The sequence below is a fragment of the Engraulis encrasicolus genome, chromosome 8 (genome assembly GCF_034702125.1).
Source record: "Engraulis encrasicolus isolate BLACKSEA-1 chromosome 8, IST_EnEncr_1.0, whole genome shotgun sequence".
Lineage (NCBI taxonomy): Eukaryota > Metazoa > Chordata > Actinopteri > Clupeiformes > Engraulidae > Engraulis > Engraulis encrasicolus.
In genome coordinates this window covers 19,156,250-19,179,720 of record NC_085864.1, presented here as the reverse complement: position 1 = coordinate 19,179,720, position 23,471 = coordinate 19,156,250, and the positions used below count along the sequence as shown (strand labels likewise).

The window sequence follows — 23,471 nt, the reverse complement described above, 5'->3', positions numbered from 1 at the left end:
GCTAATTCTCAAAAGCTTAATACCTTAGAGAAACTTAGATTTTACCGGTTCTATGTTCATCTTATACATGGACTTAAGACAGTATGGACATAGACAGTATGAGCACTGTCTATGTCCATACTGTCTTAAGTCCATGTATAAGTACTGTCTATGTCTATACTGTCTATGTCCTTACCTAGATTAGTCTATGTCTGTATGGGAAAGCAAGAAATGCAATTTCAAATTCTTTGTATGACCAGTGCATGTAAAGAAATTGACAATAAAACCTACTTGACTTGATCTCCTCTGCGTTAACTGAAAACCTAAGAAAGACATCTCCTCTGCCTGAAAGTTTATTCTTTAAAGCTGAAGAACTTAGAACTCGGAGCTTTAGAACTTACCTGCTCCAGGGACGAGTCCTCCGCCTGGTAGAACCCCAGCTCCTCCGGCTCCTGACATTCCCCAGGCAGACCCAGAACACAGCCACATTACTCAATGCAGCCAGCAGTGATCAGTGACCACCCTCTTGATAACGATACACTAGGCAGTGATACTCGACACTGACAGCTAGAGTAGATGGACGGTTTAATGATACTGACGTGTAACATGATTATAGTGTGCTGTGCATGGCACTTGGGTGGCATTGACTTTGTGCAGGATACATGAATGACCTGAATGTACATGAATGGGAAACCATGTCAGTTAGTTACTGTACTTTGCAGTTGAATACTTTGCTTTGTCTTCACGGGGCCTTCTAAGAATGTGTACAAGACATCTAACACATGCAGACTTTCATGAGCCATGAAACGTAGAACACATGTTCGTACATTCACATGAAACATAAACAGTAAGACGTGCATACATTCACACACAAGCAAGCACACATATGGGCATACCAAATGATTGTACTGTATAGTGTTCATGGCTATACATAATATAGCAGAAATAAAGACATATGAAAGACGAAATAATGACATATCTGTGCGTGGCTTGTTAACATCTATATTATATGTCTATATTATAAGTCTATATTATAACCTTACTGTCACCAAAATTGAAATGGCTATTAATCCGTTATTTAAGGCTCTCGTTATGTTATAGCCATGTTGTTATGATGTAGTATTTTTAAGAAATAGTGAATAGGCCTGACAGCGACCCCATCTGCACAAAGAGGCTACAGTATCACTAGTCATTTTCATTCAGGCACATCTGTTATTGTCTCACCTGGTAAGAAGCCTCCATATGGGTTATATCCTCCATAGCCACCATATCCCCCATAACCACCTGGGATGCACAAGTACAAGTCAGAAAAAAAAATCACACATTTTATTTACTGTTCCTGTGAGTGAGTGCTACAATGTAGTTAATTATTTATCAAATCTTATTGTCTTTTCCATCCTCAGTTCTTGGTTATTGATCTAATTGACTAAAGCCCAGCAAATATGATAACTATACTGATGGTGAGGTCAAAATGTTTATTAGTCTACTATGTGATGCACAACAAAGTACAGTGTAGGGTACTTTATTGTGTATTTGTGTGTGTGTGTGTGTGTGTGTGTGTGTGTGTGTGTGTGTGTGTGTGTGTGTGTGTGTGTGTGTGTGTGTGTGTGTGTGTGTGTGTGTGTGTGTGTGTGTGTGTGTGTGTGTGTGTGTGTGTGTGTGTGTGTGTGCGTGTGGCTGTGTGAATGATGAACATGATGAAGATGTAGGATTTCCCTGCATTGCATGCCAAAAGCTCAAGTATATGTTGTTGCAATACATCACCTCCAGGCCTGTAGCCTCCTCCAAGTCCCAGACCTCCTCCATAACCTGCACATGGAGCATGGAAGAGAGGAAGAGACAGTTTAGACAAACACCACATACCAGGAAGCCATCGGCATTTCAGACACAATACACAGGATTTCCAGGCTACAGTCTTGTCTTTGACATCTAACCCCCACTCAAGCCCCCATGTGCTTCCGAGATGGCTTGTAGAGCCAATGAAAAAACACTCAAATCCTCCTAAAAAAATCTTGGATGCTGAACTGAGGAATTAACTCAGAATAAACAAAAATAATGTCTGTAACAACATCAATGACTAAAAGACAGCAACAGGAGGAACTGATTTAATGAGCCATCTGCAGTTTCACTGTGCCAGCCATGTGCACTTGGCATGGCTTGACGTTCGAGACAAGCATATTTTACTGACAGGATCAAGCAGGTAGCTTTACTGAATGGTGCACGACAACAAATAAACAAAAGAATAATGTGCGTGCCAATGTAATGAATACAACACAGTAACAGGCGACTGGTGTCACGGACCTTGCCCGTGAGATAGCTTGCTATTTCCCTCTTTTACCACTAGATAGAGCACTTCAGTTACAGCACTAGCAGTCTGACTTGACGCCTGCCTTGCTGTGTCGTGTATGTCTCTGCTGTATAGGCCTCTGTGTGTACATGGAGGGCCTCTGGTGCGGAGAGATTGAGGTTTGCCAAGTGCACTGCTCACCGCTCTCCGCTCACCGGCCAGAACGCTGTCTCCTCGGGGCAAGTGTGTGTTTTAGTTGTGGTCTGGGGTTGATGGCGTATGGCAGCAGTGGGAAAAGAGTGAGAGCGAGAAAGAGGGCAGAACTTAACATCGGAAACCGCTGTTTTGCCTTTTGGCTATGATGTATTTTTCACCCACTGAATAGACAGGCAGGCAGCTGAAAAACCTTGGCAATGTATGCTTTAATCATACAACCGGCGTGTCTGCACTCTGCATCTGTCTGTGACTGTGTGTGTGAAAGGGACCACACATTGCCAACAGACATAAAAACAAGCATAACTGGGAAGCTGTCACCCTTGCAGTCCTCCTCGCTTACCTCACCTGTAATTTGTCTGCAACAGACCTTCTTGCTCTGCCTTGTCTGTCTTGCCGTGCCTTGCCTTGCCACGGCACAGTGCTATGCTCTCTGGCCATGACCACAGGGGAAGCAAACGCATGCAACACTCTCTCCTCTCTCCTCTGTCTCTCTCTTGTGTGGTGTAGACCAGAGACGCGTGCCTGGGGTCTGAGCCACTTCCAGATGGACGAGGCAAAGAGAGCAGAAAGGTGAGTGCTATGCTGTAAGCATGACACATTCCTGGCTCGTGACGTGACCTGAGATATAGTACTGGCCCTGGGTGCTGGTCCTGTGCTGTGCTGTGCTGTTCAGCTGTTGGGACATATTTGTTACATCAGGAGACCCACACGTGTTGTGCCGTTTTTTATCTTCCTCTTTCTCTTTCGTACGCTTTCCTTTCTTTTAAAAAAGTTTACAGAAGTTGTGATAGGCCACCACTCATCTGTTTAGAAGGTGCAGGATTCAGTTGAACTTTCTGTATAAAAAGGAGACAATCCGCACACTTCAGGTCTTTTTTTTTAAGTGTGCGGGGATTGTCTGCTTTTAAAAAAGTTTTTAATAAAGGAATAAGCAAACGTGGCCCTACAGAAACCGCCCACTGTGGAAACGGTGTAAAAGGCACGGCTCCTGGAGAGGAGGATGACACGGATCTCGGGGAGCGAGTCCGGCCGGAACGTAAATCTGCCGCCTTAGCCAGGTGCACGGAGGGAGAATCCGAGGCGAAAGTTACAGTACAGTAGCATGACTGGCCCACAAAATGGAAAATGAATCGCAGACCTTTTGGGCTGGAGGGGTTGGGGGTGAAAGGAGGGGAAAGAAGGAAGGCCAAAAGCCATATACTGTGGGGGTAGAATGGATTTCATACACGGCAGGTTGGGTGGGAGGGAGGAGGGAGTAAAACACTCTTTATCAAAATACCTATAACCTGATAACACTGGAATAAAGAGAGGTGGGGGTGAAGGAGGTAAAAATGCAAAAATCCATACTGTTGGGGTGGGTTGGATTTGGGAGGCGGGGGTATGGATTTCTTTTCATGAAAATATAGCCTGATGAAAGTGAAAGATAGAGGGTTCCATGCGTGATAGAAGGAAAGCCATACTGTTGGACTGAGTTTAATTTAATAGGGCCGGTTGGGAGAGAGGAAGGTCTTTAGAGTTCACTTCATGAAAATGTACCCCGATTTCACTACCCTGAAGTGAAAAACAGAGTGCTCCACAAGCAAGAATGATATGTTAGCTGTGCGTATCGTGCAAGGGAGGGAAGAAATAAAGCCTCTTTCATTCTCTACAAATCCTGATACCGCAACCCTCATAACCTCGCTCAAAAACACACACACACACACACACACACACACGCACACGCACACGCACACACACACAGACACACACACACACACACACACACACACACACACACACACACACGCAAGACACTGCAACCTCCGTCACCCCTCTAAACTTACTGCCAACGTCTGGAAATCCATCACCATGGCTGAGACGCATCTCAACACACTGTATCCTCACATTTGGGGGATGCGGGAACAGCACGGTCCAGACACAGGGTGAGGTCTGCCTGTACTGGCCAGTCTGTCATCAGCTTATCGTGCACTCGGCTGACCTGAGAACAGTTAGGCTGATAACCTGTGCTCAACAGCTCCAATGAGCTATGGGGTTTGTGGATTGGGGTTGATTGGCCATGTGTGTGCGTCATTGTGTGCGTGTGTGTGTGTGTGTGTGTGTGTGTGTGTGTGTGTGTGTGTGTGTGTGTGTGTGTGTGTGTGTGTGTGTGTGTGTGTGTGTGTGTGTGTGTGTGTGTGTGTGTGAGAGAGAGAGAGAGAGAGAGTGTGCGTCATTGTGTGTGTGCGTGTGCGTGCGTGCGTGCATGTGTATGTGTGCGTGTATATGTGTGTGTGTGTGTGTTGTGTGTGTGTGTGCCTGATTGGAAAGTGGGGGGTTTAGCAGCCGGCGTGCTTCCCAGGGAAGTCTGCGAGACCTGGCCAAGCAATGGCTGGAATGTCTCCCTGGCAGCCAGTGCGGCGGGTAGTTCATTTTTCATTTTCATTTTTTATTTCATCTTATTTTTTTTAAATACGTATAGCTGGGGAGCGGGGGCCAGGAGTGGACAGGAGGTACAGTACCTGTCATTCAAAGGCAGCCCACCTGCGCTCAGGCTGAAGCTCTCCTACCCCCCCACACCTCTCCCACCGACCACGCGCAGCTGTCAGAACACGCACGGATACAAAACGCCCAACGCCAGACGCTGGCTGATAGCTCATCAGATATACACAACTCCATCAAAGTCAGACAGAGAGATAAAAAGAGAACGAGAGAGAGAGAGAGAGAGAGAGAGAGAGAGAGAGAGAGAGAGAGAGAGAGAGAGAGAGAGAGAGAGAGAGAGAGAGAGAGAGAGAGAGAGAGAGAGAGAGAGAGAGAGAGAGAGAGAGGCGGGGGAGGTATGGGGGGAGGGAGAGAGCGAAGGAGAGATTCAGAGTGAGTAGACAAAGCCAGACAGAGAGAGAGAGAGACATACAGTACATGAAGAGAGAGAGAGAGACATACAGTACATGAAGAGAGAGAGAGAGACATACAGTACATTAAGAGAGAGAGACAGATACAGAGAAAGTGACCGACAGAAACAAACACAAAGGGAGATAAAGAGAGTAACAAAGAGACATGTAGACAGATGGATGATCAGACAAGACACAAGACAGTAAGACAGACGGACAAACACAGTCCAACGAAAAAGAAAAGGGGGCCAGGCAGAGATGGAGAGAAATACAGCGCAAAGAGCACTTTCCTGACCAAACATGGATGAGTGAGGTCTGACTGCTTCGTTATGTCTCAATCCAGTCCCAGACATCCCCAGACTTATTATCTTAAAGTGGAGCATTCTGGAGATAAGTCCGCTTACACAAACAAGGTGTGCAAAGTGTGTGTGCAAGAGAGCGTGCGTGCATGCGTGCATGCGTGTGTGTCTGTGTGCGCGTGCATGTGCGTGCGTGCATGTCTGCACACACCACACCAGTACATTTGCTTCTGGGCTCGGCACCAGCAGGTTGTTTACGAGAGCTATTCGCCGGGATATTAGACACTTTGACCTCGAGTGCGAATGCGCTCATTTTTCAACACCCCAGCTCCCCATGTTTAGTTGATTAAGAGCACCGTGATGGCCGACTGAAGCGATCCAAAGTGAGGAGGCCCTTCTTGGAAATGTGCTGAAACGAAAAAGATGGCAGGCAAGGCCCTTTGCTTGCTTGCTTGCGAACGGAGGAAGGAACGAGCCTGGAGCAAGCAAGCAAGTCAGTCCGTCCGTCAGTCAGTCAGTCAGTCAGTCAGGGATTCCTTTTTTACGGCACAACAGAGACGCAACACGGCCAAACACGCAAGACTCCACTAACCCCCGCTCTCTCTCTTCTTTTTTTCCAAAAGAAGGTATCACGAGGCGGGCGGCTGACTCGCAGGCGCAACGTGAATCATACTTTCCCCACAATATTAAAAGGTATTAAGGCCCCGCGTTTTACACAAGGTACGCTCTTTATTATGCAGCCACATTCTCTATTATCTGGCGGTGAGAGGATTGCCACTTGACGAGCAGTATGTACCGTGTGCGTGAAATGCAGGGTTAAAGGAACAGTCCATCATTTTTGGAAACACGGTATGCTCATTTTACACCTCACTGAGCTAAATAATTGAATTTGACCCTTCTCCTATTCTTTTGGCCATTGTCTTTAACTCAACAGGACGTGAAAAATGAGCTCCTTTCCAAAAATGGTGGGCTTTTCCTTTAAGAGGCTTCGTTTGCTAAGCCAGGGGAGGATACTGTACATACTTGGCTTGCATTTGGATCATCAGTGATCAGAGCTCAGGCACATCAGCCGCAGACTGGTCTGAACAAACAGAGAAGCAGGCTGCATATTATTCGTGCCGTGTGCGCACAGTATGTCACTTTGATCCTCACCTAACTGTTGGTGTTGGAGAGCAGAGCTGCTAAAGCTATTGCAGGACAAGAAACAGGAGTCTTTGGAATTATGATTGTCTAATTACGGTCAAGTCTGCAAGTTCGTCTATATGGACTCATCGAACGGTAATGAAACGTCTGCTTTCTGAGACGACCAGTGATTCATTTGATGATGTTTTATAAAAAAAAAAACCTTGATCGAACATCATAGCCAAAAGCAATAACTCGACGCATGAAAGACACATATGGATTAATATGGTCCGTTTTTTTTACTATACTATTTCGTAAGACGAAACCTCTTTTATCACTTGAATTCTTTCCTTATTGACCTGGATGAGCTACAAACACATCTAGTATATGAATTCCGTCCCTTTTCGTTCCCCTCCTCATTCTTGCTATGATATCGGCTCTTGCTGACCAACAGACCAGTTCAGAAGTGTTAAAAGCTCTTGGCAGACAGAGCAGAAAGTGAAGACACTGGAGACACATTTCCTCCCTTCCCACACATGCACAGATGCACATGCATGCGTGCTGCACACACACGAGCACACACATGCACGTATGCACGCACGCACACACACAGAGGTCTCCATCACCTCCTCTCTCGCTCCCCGCTCTCATCTCTTCCCCACACCTGCGCGACTCCTACAGTACACTCTCTTCTCTCCTCTCTCCCCCACAACTCTAGAGTGAAGGCAATGGACCCCCTTCCTCCTCCTAGGCCCACACTACCACCACCTTTCTCCTCTCTCTTCTCCTCTATCCCCCACCACAACTCTAGAGTGAAGGTAATGGACAACCTCCTTCTCCCCACACCTACACTACCACCAACTTTCTCCTCTCTCTCCTGTCATCTGCTCTGCTCTCCTCTCCCACATCCACACCACCACCACCTCTCTCCTCTCTCTCTTCTTATCCCCTCTGCTCTCCTCTCCCCCAACTGCATCCATCTCTTTTCTCTCTTCTCTTCAATCACCTCCATCCACACCACCAGGCTTTCTCCTCTTTCCTCTACCCTCCTCCACCCACATCCCAAGGCTTATTCCCCTCTCCTCTCCTCTCCCACCTCCATCCACAGTCCAAGGCCCACTCTCCTCCTCTGCTGTACTTACACCCCCAGGCATTCTGCTCTGCCCTTCATTCTCCTCTCTTCGCCTCCATCCGCCTCCACCCCTTCTTTCTCATCTCCTCTATCCACCATTCCTTGTCTCCTCTCTCTAACCCACCTCCTCCGCCCTCACCCCAGGCGTTCTCCCCTCCCCTCCCCTCCCCTCCCTCGTCTCCTCTTTTGTCCTCTCCACTCCACCTCCTCCACCCACACCACAGGCTCTCTTCTGGAACAGCTGTGGCTGGTGAAGGATTTAATTTAAGAGAGCTGAGAATTTCATGGCCGCAGTCCATGTGACTCGACTACAGCCACTGAGAGCCAACTACAGGGCCGTTGGAATCTGACAGGGCATAAGAGAAGCGCGGGCCCATCTCCGAGATCTCTCGCTCGCCCTCTCGTTTTCAATCTCTCTTTAGGTCATTCTCGTTCTCTCAATCTCTCTCTCTCTGTCACTGTCACTCTGTCTCTCTGTCTCTCTGTCTCTCTGTCTCTCTTTCTTTCTTTCTTTCTTTCTTTCTTTCTTTCTTTCTTTCTTTCTTTCTTTCTTTCTTTCTTTCTCTGCTTCACTGAAGTCCTTCCATCTTTAAAAATCCCCACATTATCTGACCACCCCACATCCAACACACACACTCCGAAAAACTCCCACTTCTCAAAGACGCCCACAGTCATGGAAATCAACCTGAAGGGTCTTGCCAGCCCAAAGAACTGAAGGGGGAACAATAACGACACACAGAGAGCGCCCTTTTGACAATGAATCATCCTGCTCTGAAGGGCTGTGTTGTCTCATAGAGAGAGAGAGAGAGTTAGAGAGAGAGAGAGAGAGAGACGGAGGGGGAGAGAGAGAGTTAGAGAGAGTTAGAGAGAGAGACAGAGAGAGAGACAGAGAGAGAGAAACAGAGAGCAGTGCAGCCCTGGCTCCCACTGTTGCCTCAACCCCTAGGTCCATCTGTATTAAATATGCGTTAACGCTAGATGTTCTTGCCCAATCAGGAACAACTGTGGCTGTGCGCGGAACACACAACATCAACTAACAATCAGCCCACCAGTCAATCATGGGCCTCGAGAACACAAAACAGCTGAAGGTGGAATCAAATGATGTTTTCTCGAACAAACGAATGAACAAATGCATGACTCTGCTGTTCTATACAGCTCCCTCAGTGTGTGTGTGTGTGTGTGTGTGTGTGTGTGTGTGTGTGTGTGTGTGTGTGTGTGTGTGTGTGTGTGTGTGTGTGTGTGTGTGTGTGTGTGTGTGTGTGTGTGTGTGTGTGTGTGTGTGTGTGTGTGTGTGTGTGTGTGTGCTAGAGTGCATGTGTGCATGTGTGTGTGTGTTTATTTCTGTATTGGTGTGTGTGTGTTCTCCCTCTCTGTGTGTATGTGTGCATGTGTGCGTGTGTGTGAGTGTGTGTGTGTGTGCTAGTGATTATCGTAGCACAATCACAGCACAGCAGTGCGCAGGCAGCATGCATGCTGCAGGGGCCAGAGGACTGACAAATAATCAGGCATTGTAATAATGTAACGAGGCCATGCCAAATTAGCCCACACACTGCCAGGAGACTCAGATGTCCCCCTGTGACTAAAACTAAACAGTGCCACAAGTCCTCGGAAAGGGGTTCAGTCTATTACTGCTCAATGTAGGGCTGCTGCGGAGGCTCGATTCCTGTACTTTCTAATCTAGGGAATGGGTCAACGATGTTGTTTTGGGGGGCTCAGATGTCAAGTGGCGCAACGGCATCTAATGCCTGTAAATTAATCATTAATTGGTGATTGATATACTGCAATGCATATATTGGATAGTCCACTAAAACAAAACAAAAAATCCATTTAATAGTAGCACTGGCTGCCGTTGCGCCGGCCTGACTTGTGCTACTGCTGAAACGTCACTGACTGAGTCCATTTGAGGGCATCAGTCACAGACCATGCATGAGCCTACAGCAGTATAACACTGGGGCTAAACGGGATGAGACAAGTGAAAAACGTATCTGCCATGACAATCAGTGTCTGTGGAACTGACTAAACCAGAAAATGGTAGTGCACCAAACCTTCTAAAAAAATAGCCCATTCTTTTCAAAGTATTTTTGATGCAACTTGACATAACGTAACGTCATGCGTCCAGTTTAGTCCTGTATACTGACTTTCCTTACTCTGTGAACTGTAAATTGAATTTAGATGTGTGATTCAGATGGAGGCACACAATAAAATGTAAGGAGTAAATTTAAAGGCATCAGCCATTGACCATGCACTAGTTTGCTGCAATATCATAGTATTTATACAGTCACTTTGAACTGTATACTGAATTTGGATGAACACATACACACACGTACGGCACATTATACTTTGCTTTAGATAAAAAAAACTTTAGGGCTCAAACCTTGCACTTTCTAGGGGGTATATTCTAAAGACATGAGTCATAGACCATGAATAACATTGCTTGCAGCACTATTACAGTATGTACCCTCGTTTCATTTACCATGAACTGTACACTGAATTTAGATGTGTGATGTGATTCAGCTGGATATGCACAATGTCTTACTATATATAAAACACTTTAGGGTTGGGAAGGCTAAAGCCTATCACGCACTGCAGCATACTTTCTAGGGAGTACGTTTAAGGGCATCAGTCATAGACCATGCCCTGTGTACACAGTCCTTGTACTGTTACACTGAATTTAGATGTGTGATGTGATTTAATTGGAGGCATACAATATTTTGCTATATATAAAACACTGCAGGAGTTAAGGCGTACACACTTCAGTGCCACTGCTCAGCATTTTACCACCAGATCGGATAACCTTGACTCAAAAGGTCACTGGTGAATCGCTGGCCACTGGGCACACAGAGTACACACTACACTACACTACACAGGCAGGGTGGTTTGGTTTGTGCAAAGCGTTGACGTGTTGTGCAATAGCTATGTCACAGCACAAAAACGCTGACCTCCCGTGCCTCTGTCCCATCCTGTGTGTGGCATGCTGCAAGCTGCGTGTGATGCGAGAGCAGATCTTCCCCCCATGCTGGAGTGATTAAGCACACATGCTCCTTCGACAACACCAGTGACAACACACACAACCTGTCTTTTGAGTCTGAGCAGCTTTCTTTCTTTCACAGTTTTTTTTTCTTCTTCTTCTTCTGTCCTTCTTTTTCGGTACTTTTCCCATCATGGCTGAGACACAAGGAGAGTCAGTGAAAGTTTACAGAGTTTTGACCCAGCAGCAGGGAACATAACGTGAGAGGCAGGAGTGGGGACGGTCAAAGGCCTGTTGGCGAGGAAATGTTTGTGTGTTTTCGTGTTTGTGTGCCTGTGTCTCTGTGCTGATGTGGGATTTTTGCATGCAATTATACGTCTGTTTGTATGTGTGTGCGTGTGTGTGTGAGAAAGCATGTGCATGCTCGCGTGTTTACCCATCTGTGTGTGTTTGTGTATCTGCATGTGTGCATGTGTGTGGCTTGGGCTCGGGCTAGTGTCTCTCGTGTGGCATGCCAGGGGGGGGGGGGGGGGGGGGACTGGATCACTGCCTTGGCTCTCCTGCCCCCTTTTCTTTTCCAAAGTCGTGTTGTAAGTGTTGTAATGAAAGAGGGACTTTTCCAGGGACGCAGAGAGAGAGAGAGAGAGGGGGGGGGGGAAGGGAGTCAGAAGAGGTGAATGAGAGAAACTGCACATTGATTTGTGTGTTCCCTCTGTAGTGACGCTAATGTCCACCTCACACATCTTTGCAAAGGCTGGCAGCAAGAGAGAGAACAGACAGAGCACAAGAGAGAGACACAAAAAGGGATACAGAAGAGAGGAGAGAGAGGAGAGAGCGAAAGAGAGCGAAATGGAGAGGGAAAGTGAAAGACGGAGAAAGTGCTAAAAAGAAAGAGAGAGATGGAAAGAGAGAGAGAGGAAGAGAGAAAGAGAGATGGAAAGAAAGAGAGAAAGAGGCCACACTACCGCACACTACTCCCTCAGCAAATGGCCCCCATAAACTGGGCCCTGTGTAAAACGAGCCATTACCCTCACGTGGATTATAGCAATGCCACCGAGCTGAGTGCGCCTGGCACACATCTCCCACTCCCCCCTCTCTCTCCCCCACCTCTACCTCTCTCTCTCTCTCTCTCTCTCTCTGTCCCAGAACCCCACCCAAGAGCTCGATACCTTCAAGTTGTACCCATTACCCCCTTAATGTCCCCTCTGTGCCACATGAGAGAGAGAGAGAGAGAGAAAAAAAGTGAGTGAGAGAGAGGGAAGGCCACGATACTAACAGACCCCACTGAAGACAGCAACACCCCCTAGCTGTGTCAATGCACCCCTAAGATACCCTGCGCAACACCATGCCACCCCCCCACCCCATCGCACCCCATGCCTCATCCCCAACCCCACCCCCTGCCTAACACCATGCCACCCTCTATACTGCCAAGCTCACATCGCCCTCATACCCACACACCACACGCCTTCCCTACTGTCCCATGGCATGCCTCCCACACCCCCTCCGCGTCTCGGCAATAGGCTGTTATTGGCACACCGAGGCCGGTGGTCAGAAGCAGACACACGCACACTCACACACACCCAACAGCTATAAATGCCCTCCACCATGAAAACTAGATGGCTGTTAACATGCCGTTTCGGTTTTCCCGTCCCGTGTTTGACGACTTGTTTACAGTTTGGAATACAGCGGCAGTGCTGTTTTACGTAGTTGTGGCTGGCTTTGGCATTTCGACGTGTTGATGGTGTTTTTTATACGCGCGCAGTAATAGGCTGCTGGCAAAGTTTCTTGCTTTATAGCTCAGTGTGGCATACTTGTTTTTTTGTTTTGTGGGTCGTTTTTTGGGGGGTCTTAAAGTTGGTAACAAATTGTCACTGTAAATGCACATGTTAAGAGTTCAGATGCGAAACCCTCTAAAAGCCATGACAAAAATGTGCAAAAAATAATTTTAGAAAGTTTTTCCCCCCCAAGTCAGCTCAATCAAAAATCCACTTTAAAATGATTATCAAGTGGAACAAGCCAAGGTCAAACAAAATGAGACAGACTGATTATAAGTCCACTAAATGTACAGAAATGCAGTCCATGTTTGTAACCTCATCACAAATGCACTTTTTTGCATCTCAACCCCTCCAGTGCTTACAAATCAGCAGGTTTCATATCCAGCTCGTATCACTGAACATCACCGTGTAAAGGGTAAGCAAGGGCATACACAAACTTAGCCCCTGCTCCTCCTAAGAAATACTGACACTTCACTCGCACCATCCAGCACTGCACTTTGGCACTGAAACAAGGCTTCACACACACAGCCACATGCATGCATGCACGCACGGATGCACGCGCATACAGATATTTATCAGCTCATTTATTTCTATTATTTATGTTGTTCAAAGGAGAAGATAAAGTGTAAAACATTCATCTTCTCCATCTATTCATCTCCAAAGCCCCCCAAAAACGTAAGACGAGAATATCTGTCAATAGTGGAGCCAGCAGCAGTGGTATTTGAAGTTGGCTCAGACAGTTACACTGTGCAGATGGTTCACATATGCACGCGTCACTTGTCTGTCTGTCTGAAATACCTTGCGCTAAAAAGTCAAAGTCGTGTGAAGTGATAAATAAACATGTCCTCCTTAAAGGAAGGACTTGTTGCTCTGCTAGACCGCTAAACGTGACAAGTCGAAGCGTTTTAACATTTCCACGCGGACGACACTGACATGGAGAGACAGACTGTTTATAAAAAAATATTTTTTCCAACTCCCAATGCCTTGCAAACTCTGTCACCCAAGGAGTATGCAAGACACCGTGCCAATTACAACTAAGCAGCGCAGCACAGAGCTTCCTCCCCTCCGGAGAGAGGAGAAAAAAATGAGTGTCTCGAGAACAAAACTTAAAACCCTTTCATCCCATTCCCATGGCTGGTTCTGCCGCCACCGCTCTGTGGGAGCACTTTGATTTGGCATCTAGATAGGCCATCACCTTTTTATAACATGGTAGCACACAGAGCTCTGTATAGACAGACACACTGCACACTGACGCATAATTCACAACTGCAACGGCACAACTGCAAGGAGGGGATTTAGTCTGGGCAGTGTTTATTTTTGACGGAAAGTAAAGGACTGCACTAGCATTAATGATGGGAGTGCTGAGAGGAGATATGAGGACACGGGTTATGTGATGTGTGTCCCAGATATTACTTTCTCTTACTATTTTATGTTTTCTTCTTCTGTGCCTTCCCAATAAACTGCTTCACCTAGAAACGTGTCTAGTAACATTTAAGGTGTAATTGATTAACCTTGTGACCCTCCTCATTATTGTACAATGTTTTCGTACATTTGTAAGTGTGCTTTTTAAAACGTTTGCTTTGCATGCAGTATGCATGTTATTCCTGGAGATTGCAAGCAAAGTTATTATTAATAATTAAAAAATATATTTATGACCATAGGCTTTGGTACAGTGAGGTAATCTATAATTGATTATGAATAAATCTTTTTTTTTGTGCATCTCTCTGGCGTCATCTATACAAAATGAGATACTCCATAACCCAAGTCCCCGAGCGCTAAGTTAATGCATTCGGGGTGGACCGTTCCACCAACAGGGCGTATTTTACCTTCTGACTATATTGGGTTAAGGTCCTGCCAAACAACAAGAGATGCTTGACTGTGTGGATAGCATTTCTCTCATCAGGCCATAAACAACACATTAGTCTCCCTGAAAAATTGACCTGAGACGCACTGTCTGTCCATGCAAGAGTGGTTGGCGAGGGAGCAGGGTAAAAACACAGGCCCATAGAGCAGAATCAACAGCATGGAGGGGAGCTTCCACTCTGGACTTTTGTACCCCGGAGCAAAGTACTTAAACCGTTCTGTATTTTGCAGGCTTAAAAAAACACAACTGTAAGTGAATTAATGGCTCCCTGAGTCTACACTACGCAAAGAAAAGAAACAAAAAGAGAAAAAGAGAAATCTCTCTCTCTCTCAGACTGGGTGTGCGGGCCGGGCTGCAGGACCGAATTCAGAAATGACGAAAACAAACAATGGCATGCACAAACTAATCTGTACTACCAAATTGTACAGCTAAGCCCCTTGGTAATATACAATTCTCTGGCGGTTTTGAGTTTCAGCCCTCCACAAGTGGAGATGGTGGTTCTGTTTCACATGTTGGAAGTAAAAAAGAAGAAAGTGGGCGAAAATCACAACATTACGGAGGAGACTTGGTGGGGTTTTGGGTGGTGGTGTTGGAGGCAGGATGGGCGGAGGTAGGTTTTATGGAGGCAGTAAGGAAGACGTAAGAAGAGACGGGACAGATTGTGCGGTGCGGTGTGAAGGAGGATTTGATGGGTGTTGGTGGTTCAGTTGACGGTGGTGGTGGTTTCAATGTTCTACAGTCTTGTAGCGGTTAGGACTTGTGGGCTGTTGGTGATTGGATTGGTTCTGGTCTGTTTCAATGCTCCACAGTGTTGTACGCAGTGCAGGCTTTGTGGGGATGCTGATAATCCGATTGGTGGTTGGGTGGGTGGTAGTCTGTCATATGAAAAGACAATGAAAAGCACAGAACTGGTCTGGAGGCTTGACAGTCAGGCAAGTGGTTGGATTGGGTGGGTGTTGGTCTGCTATATGGAGAGGGACGAGGGAGTAAGAAAGATGGAAGACAATGAAAAGCACAGCACTGTAGTGGAGGCTTGGCGGGGTGTTGGTTGTCGGGTGTGTTTATGGGTGGGTGGTTGGTTTGGCTTTGGGGATGTACAGTATGTGCGTGGTGTACGGGGCCATTGTCATTGTGGACTCTCCTCTATACAGGCAGGCTATTATTCACAATCAGGGGGCCAGCAGCAAGAGGAGGAGGCTATGGCTGTGGCTATGGAGGACAGGTCTGAGACGTGTAACGAGAAGCACATGTGCTGCGTGGCCCTCTTCCTTCCTTCTAACTCATCTGCCTGCTTGGCCATGTCTCGTCTTGTCTTGTCCGACCGTCTTCCGTCTTTCTCACCCTCTTTCTCTCTCTCTCTCTCTCTCTCTCTCTCTCTCTCTCTCTCTCTCTCTATCTCTCTCTCTCTCTCTTCCTTTGTTCATTTCTCTCCACTCCCCCTCTTGTACTTCGTCTTCCTCTGGCCCCTAACTTTATCTCTCGTTCGCTTCCCCCATCTCCTCTTTTTTTTCTTTCTTTCTTCCTCTCTCTCCCTCTCTCTCTCTCTTCTTCTGTTCTAGTTTCTCTCTCAGGTTCTCTGTCTCTGTCTCTGTCTCTGTCTCTCTCTCTCTCTCTCTCTCTCTCTCTCTCTCTCTCTCTCTCTCTCCACTGCTCTCACCATACCTTGTTTCCCCTTTCCCTTTTTTTGAGGGACGCCAAACAGAACATGTCTGGTCTATTCTGCCAGTGACAGCTAGCGCTTGTGTGTGTGTGTGCACCATCCAACAGCACAGCTGCATGCATTTGTCTGAAGGCCATAACCCGATCCTTTTTTCACATCTCTGCTCTTTTTTTCCCTACACACACACAACGCTCATGGCTACATTACAATTAATCCCATTACATGGGCACGAACACTCCACCCGTGACTAAGAAAAATTTGGGCCTGGTGCCCGCATTAAAAACCTTAAACCCTTCCCACTAATCACTGGTAGGTAATTAAATTACCACAGGGGCGTAATCAAATAATTAGGAAAAACGGAGGCTGTGTTTTGCGTCTTGAGGCCCGAGAGGTAAGTTTTAGTGACAGGAGACCCTGCTGTCACCACATTCGCTCTGGGGAGGGTCTGGAACAGTCGAGGTAGCAGGGGGGGAACATGGGATGGAGAGAGGCCTGCTTTGGAAGCTGGATATGCGGCTTCATGCCTGTACGAGCAACTTCGTTCCAACTCCAAACATTACCTCTGCTTTTTCAGCACCCCATCAAGGCACCGATGACAAGATGCCCAGTTAGCGGGTGTGCTTATTAGGTCCGCGGACGGCCAAATGGTGATTCATCTGTCAGAATGGGCCCTGATAAAAACCAATGAGGTGTTCTTTTCAGAGGAAAAGACGAGGAGGATGTGGAGAGGGGTGGCGGTGGTGGTGGTGGTGATGTGTGGTTTGGAGTTACACTGTGCATTTCATTCATTCAATTATTCACTTATGTGGAAGAGTTATGTGATGTGTGCTTTGGAGTAATGAAGGACTGAGCACTGAGTGAGGTGTCAAGGCTTCTGCGCTCACATGATCCCCTACAGAGCAATGGCTGTGCTCACACCACTACTGGCTGAGTTGACGGCAGGCAGGGGAGAATGTGCCGGAAAGTTACTGATGGTCTTAAAATATGTACCTTATAGTAATAATACTGTATTAAAACTTTACTGTTTTTAATCTTAAGATAACATTTCTAAAAATAATAGTCAATCAATTTGTATTGAGGGGAAAGGCACTGGTGAGCTCTTTTTGCCGCACTCAGCTTCAAGCTTGGAGGAATGGGCTGATATTTTCAATGAAACACCACTTCCAATCTGTACCACAAATGAAGAGGAAAGGTCCTCAATGTTGCATTAAAGTGCATTGGTTAGGAAGAACCAATGTGAGAAAAATAAAGATTCAACTGAAACCTTGATCGCACATTAATCTCAGCAACACATCTGCAGCACCTCTAAGATGCGACGACTGACGGGGATACACAAAGTCAGTGCAATCCAAACACAGAATAAAAGCCGTATGTTTCCTTGATAGGCCCTCATGCCTCGCCGCATTATTTCGCCCCGTCTCCTTCTGTGATGTTGACACGAGTGAGTCACTCGCTGAATACAAAATGTGGAATAGTGGACTAGCGCACTGAATGACCTCATCTGACCCCATCTCGTTCAAATGAACCTGCTCACTCATTGCTCTTTTCGTTCCCTTTCTTTGTGTTTGGGTGGAGCTGTGGAAACATTTATATTTGTATGCCGTTTGGGCTTGACGTTATATTGAGTCCTCCTGGCTGGCTCGCCGGCTAGCTGGCTTGTCTGAATGGTGTCTGCTTCCTCCGCGACGCATAATCACATTTTCGCCACAAAAGACCAAAAGGACATGGGGAAAGGGACTGGGCACAACCCGCCGCTCTCTTTCTATTACACACGACTCGTTCCAGCGTCCAGCGGATCAACGCCAAAGTCAACTTCTTCTGAAAACGTGATACGGGTAAAGGGAGGGGGGGGGGACATAAGTCTGTTCACAAGTGCTGTGCCTCACTCGGGGAGCCAAATTTGGAGCAGGGCCCTATCGCGGCCGACTTTCTTAAACAGGCACGTCAGAAGCCAAAGACTTATCAGTGCCCCCGTCGCATTTACTTAAAGCCCTTATCTGCAGGAACACATAGTGGACCAGATCAAGATCGGGAGAGTTTTAGGAAATTAAATAATCGCCCCTAATGTACTGTACTTGTGTGTGTGTGTGTGTGTATGCGTAACTGGGTGAGTAGGGAGGGAAACAGGGGTAGTATGGCTGATTGCACTCCAACTCTTCAACAAGTGCTGAAGTTTCCAGTTATTGTATGTTCAGCGGTAGAATAACACCCCATCGAGGGGCAGGGGTGCCATTGTTAAGTGCGGCGAGTGCTGATGCACAGTATGTTTACACTGTGCTCCCATCCATCAGTCACGGGGGCTGCAGAGCCATGGAGCTGATTCAATGGCGATGGCTGTGGTGTTTCCACACATCAACAGCAATACACACATACGTTGAAACCCTCTAAAGCACAGCACTCTCTGAGCCAAAAATACAAATGAGGCTAGAAAAACATGGAGCTATATAGTATATGAAAGAAAGAAAGAAAGAAAGAAAGAAAGAAAGAAAGAAAGAAAGAAAGAAAGAAAGAAAGAAAGAAAGAAAGAAAGAAAGAAAGAAAGCAATAATCAGAGTATTCTCTGAGCCAGAAATACAAATGAGGCTAGAGAGAGAGAGAGAGAGAGAGAGAGAGAGAGAGAGAGAGAGAGAGAGAGAGAGAGAAAGAAAGAGAGAGAGAGAGAGAGAGAGAGAGAGAGAGAGAGAGAGAGAGAGAGAGAGAGAGAGAGAGAATGAAAAGAGAGATGGTGATACACAAAAAGAGATACACGTAGAAGGTAGAAGAGAGACAGAAACAGAAAGAGAAAAGGAGAGGGACAGCAGAAGAAGTAAAAACAAAAGCGAGGGGGTGCTCAATGGAGTAGGTTACTATTAGTAGCCTGGCAAACTCTCCCCCACTGCTCATTTCCAAAAGTGCTCATGTTCATAAACTCTTAGGGGAGCAGCTGCAATGCGTAATTCCCAATCCCCCTGACAAGGAAATTCCCACAAGTTGCAACACTATACACCTTTTGCGATACATGATTTGTAAACAGACAGATTTTTGGACGCCACCTCCACCACACATGCTAATGTTTCAAGACTTTTCTTGGAGTGGTTTAGCTTACCTGGCTTAGGCGGTTTCCCACCGGCTCCTGCGTATGGACACACATAACAAATGTTGAAAGTTACAATTTCGAATCGATGTGTAGTTTCCCTGTCATCGCCATCCACCTACATCATCCATTTTAATAACAATGGCAGCCAAACAGCTGACACGAGGAGCATGATGGAGCACACTATGGTGTACACCTACACCACACGCCATGCTAAAACTTTCTCTCTCTCTCTCTTTCTCTCTCTTTCTCTCTCTCTCTCTCTCTCTCTCTCTCTCTCTCTCTCTCTCTCTCTTTCTCTCTCTCTCTCTCTCCGGTTCAAGTTCACTATTGTGTACATCACACACCATGCTTAAACTTTCTCTTTTCTTTCTCTCCCTCTCAAAAGTTCAAGTTCGTGTCTCTGGAGCTTAGTGGGAAATGCACGCCACCTGCTCCGCCGAGTCCGAGTCCTGCTCCACCACCTCCCAGGCCCGCTCCTCCGACACCACCTGGAACCAGGCCACCGGCACCCCCGTATCCTGTACAGCAGACAGACCAGAGGAGAGGAGAGAGAGGAGAGCGTGCATGAGTGTGTGTGTGTGTGTGTGAGTGTGTGTGTGAGACAGAGAGAGAGAGAGAGAGAGAGAGAGAGCAAGAGTGTATGTGCGTGTGGTGTGTGTATGTGTGTGTGTGAGTCGTTATGGCTATCGTTAAAAGTCAGATGGACGTCAAGGCCATTCACCAACACCTAGCGCTGCCTAATGAAGATGTAAGATACACATGTCCTTCTAACTGAAACCAGGTGTGAAGGAGCTGTTCTTTTTTTTTACAAGCCAGGGGTGGAAACACGGGTTGACACAAGCAGCACTTAATGATGGGGCATTAGGTTGCGGATAACACAACAGGATAAAGATGGTAATTGTAGTGGACCTAATTTAATACCAAAAAACTTGCCTGGTTTGGGAGGCTTGCCACTGGCTCCTGTTTTAAAAGAGTTAAAATATTTTATGTCAATAAATAAAGGACATTTATCATGATCTCACAGTTCACAACCTGTCGCCACACTTGTTAACATCTCATGGTATTTAGGCATTAATGCTGCTATGGTTTAGCGGTGTGATTTGAAGCTGTAATTGTTGTATTTAGCCATATTTAGTTGTCATATTTAGTTACTGTACCTCCTGCTCCGAGACCTCCAGCTCCAAGACCTCCAGCTCCTAGTCCTCCAGCCCCAAGACCGCCGTATCCACCGTAGCCTGATACAGCACACAGCAGGGGAGGATGAGTTTAACAGCCTTGAACTAACTAACAGTCATGCAGCACAAACACATTAGCGGAGACACATGGACACGGTGTCTTACAGCTTGGTATGTGTCTAGCATGCAAGAACTGGATCTATACATTTTAGTATTTAAAAAAAGTAATTTAAAAATAATGTCGTTTGGACATTACCTGGCTTAGGAGGCTTTCCACCTGGTAGGACAATAAATATGTGATTAGTTTCTGAACGACATGTTGGAAATAGATTTGAAAACTGGACACTTAAATGGTCGCATATAAAAATTGCTCAAACTGCTTAGTGCTCATGCTAAGGGCTTGTTGGACAAGTTCTCAGGCACTCAGTCCTTTACGTGTCCATGCCAACAGCACGGTCCAGTAAGCCGCACGATCTGACAAGCATCATTTCTCAATGCTTTGGTCCACTTTAAAAAATATATAAAACTTGTTAGATTGTAACAGGTAACTATATAAATCTCCAGAACGGCCAATATATACACAATTATGATAGAATTTGTTCCGAAAATTGAGCAGGAGGTTGTCTATTAACTTTATTGCGGTTTTATTCAACCGAATAAAATAAATACCCGTGGAAAGGGCACACAGTAGGACTTAATGTGGAATGTTTCATCGATGGAGCAATACAGCACAAAATGGACAGACAGATATGTCATGGTATTAGCTGTAAAATTTCTTTGTTCATGTTTCAAGTTTATGTTTCAAGTCGGATCACTACTAGAATTACAGTAAATGCTATGCAAGCTGTTTCAAGTTGGATGATTGCAAGATAAAAATGCCACTTTACATTTCTTAGACCTTCATGTCAGGTATGGATTGTGCTATCTCTATTAGACGCAGATTGATTGAGTAAAACAGCACTGATGATCTGGAATAAATGAATAAAAATGATTTTCCACACTGATGTCGAAACAAATAAAAGTAGCATCAGATGCGTATTGACTGCCATCACCATCTGTGATCTAAAACCATTACAGGCCGTCTAGAAGACCACTCTCATTACACGATGGCAAGGCATGATAGCGTGTGACTCGAGGACACAGCCTTGGAAAACCCTTCAAACGCTCAACCCCCAATTACCCCCCCACCCCCCCCCCAATTCCCCACCCCAACCCCCAACCCAACCCCCCCCCAACCCCCTCCAAAACACAAATCTCGGCATATGCTTTACAGAAAGCCGATTCCCTTTCACCGATGCAGGAATGAGGCTGCAACATAAACTAGCCGCAGACATCTGTAAACAGCCGACACGTGTGATGGAGGACACCATCTGCAGCGGGGTCTGTAACGACAGACGCCTGTGCAGACAATAATGGTCATCTCACGGCTACGGCACACGTCTTGGTTACGGCACAATGTCTCACCTGCTCCCAGACCTGCTCCCCCGAGTCCAGCACCACCAGCCCCGACACCTGGCAGCAATCCACCACCAGCTCCTCCGTAGCCTATTAAAAAACACAGGGGTATGTCACCAGTAAACTCGAGTACACGCGTGCCACCTTTGATCAAATGTCGTGCCGCAGTCATCACCACGGTGAAGTCATTTCGACACCTTTCCTAGAGTGTTATAAACGACACTGTAAGCAAAACTCAAGGCGTTGGGAGGCACATGCTTGTTTAATTAGCGAAGCACTTAAAAGAGTGAGAGTTGTTTGTTTCACATAAGTCCATACCTGGTTTAGGGGGCTTCCCACCTGCTCCTGTTGTACACAAAAGACATGAAAGAGAAGCAGTGAGGAATGCTGGCACACGCTGGGAAAAAGGGGAATTGATCTACATACTTGTAGGCATGTGTAATACAGTCTTGCATGAGAACATCATGTGGTGAGAGAGTGAGTGGGATGAAGTTAAAGTGCACCTGCTCCAAGGCCTCCGGCCCCTAAGCCTGCTCCTGGAACCAGGCCTCCAGCACCCCCGTAGCCTGACAGACAGACACAACCAGAATCAACCATCAGCCTCAGAGATTACATTTCCACATGTTTTCCATTTTGCTTTTCAATATATGATGATAACACAGTATCATATTCGAAAGAGTACACCATTACTTTAATAATGATCACTACCCGCACCGTCATCATCAGATTTATTCCAATAACCAACCGTGTAATCAAATTACATGTAGGCCAAAACAGTCCATGGTGAAGGATCTCTAAAGGCTGTATGAGTTATGAAACATGTAAATGCTTACCACCAAGACCTGCTCCACCAACACCACCATAGCCTGATGGGAGAGGAAATCATTTATAATTGCCATCATATTTTACTCATATGCATGCGTGTGATTCTAAATTATAGGGATATTAAGCACTTAAACTCCATTATTTATCATTCATCATCATCAATGTGTCAGTAACATTCCATTGTTCTGAAAAGGAAGATCTGGTCTGTATAAACTCTGCATTTTTAAGATTTTTCAGATCATACCTGGTTTAGGAGGCTTTCCTCCAGCGCCTGACGGAAAATAGTTCAAAGTCCAGATTAGGACATTTTCAATATCATGTGTAATTCAAACAAGAATTTCCTGAAAGGTGTTAAAACATTCAAGCATTCCAAACATTACATTATACTTGCATTACACTGTTCATGAAATTCATTCTGCTTTCATAATATGATCTGGCAAAATCTGCTGTGAAGAAAGTCCTTGTGGTCGTAGATTACCTGCTCCAAGTCCTCCTGCTCCATATCCTGCACCTGGAACAAGTCCTCCAGCCCCAGGAACAACGCCACCATAACCTGATGAACAAAGAAGAACCAGCTTGGTCATCATCATCATCATCATCATCATCATCATCATCACCATCATCATGACAATCATCATCTTTCAATACATCTACAGATAGTTATACACTATCACAAACATCATGCAAAGGCACAATTTACATCAAGAATGTATGTGGTTGCCTTTCTAGAACATACCTGGCTTGGGTGGTTTTCCGCCAGCTCCTTTCAAA

The 23,471-nt window shown here is 46.1% G+C and overlaps 1 protein-coding gene across 12 annotated transcripts in view; it reads right to left on the bottom strand.

Annotated features, from left to right (window-relative positions):
• The window catches only part of elna (elastin a), an 86,473-nt gene that overhangs the window by 40,492 nt on the left and 22,510 nt on the right, over nt 1–23,471 (bottom strand). For 9 of the 12 annotated variants that reach the window (XM_063205095.1, XM_063205104.1, XM_063205096.1 and 6 more), the window contains 15 exons: nt 23,437–23,463; nt 23,179–23,253; nt 22,945–22,971; nt 22,709–22,741; nt 22,379–22,441; nt 22,194–22,220; nt 21,885–21,965; nt 20,677–20,697; nt 20,403–20,480; nt 20,179–20,205; nt 19,674–19,763; nt 19,255–19,281; nt 1,744–1,788; nt 1,204–1,263; nt 381–431 (listed from right to left, as the gene is read on the bottom strand). In XM_063205095.1, coding sequence (XP_063061165.1) covers nt 381–431; nt 1,204–1,263; nt 1,744–1,788; nt 19,255–19,281; nt 19,674–19,763; nt 20,179–20,205; nt 20,403–20,480; nt 20,677–20,697; nt 21,885–21,965; nt 22,194–22,220; nt 22,379–22,441; nt 22,709–22,741; nt 22,945–22,971; nt 23,179–23,253; nt 23,437–23,463 — 732 coding nt within the window. The remainder of the gene's footprint in view (nt 1–380; nt 432–1,203; nt 1,264–1,743; nt 1,789–19,254; nt 19,282–19,673; nt 19,764–20,178; nt 20,206–20,402; nt 20,481–20,676; nt 20,698–21,884; nt 21,966–22,193; nt 22,221–22,378; nt 22,442–22,708; nt 22,742–22,944; nt 22,972–23,178; nt 23,254–23,436; nt 23,464–23,471) is intronic. The other 3 variants (XM_063205097.1, XM_063205098.1, XM_063205102.1) reach the window with 3 other exon arrangements.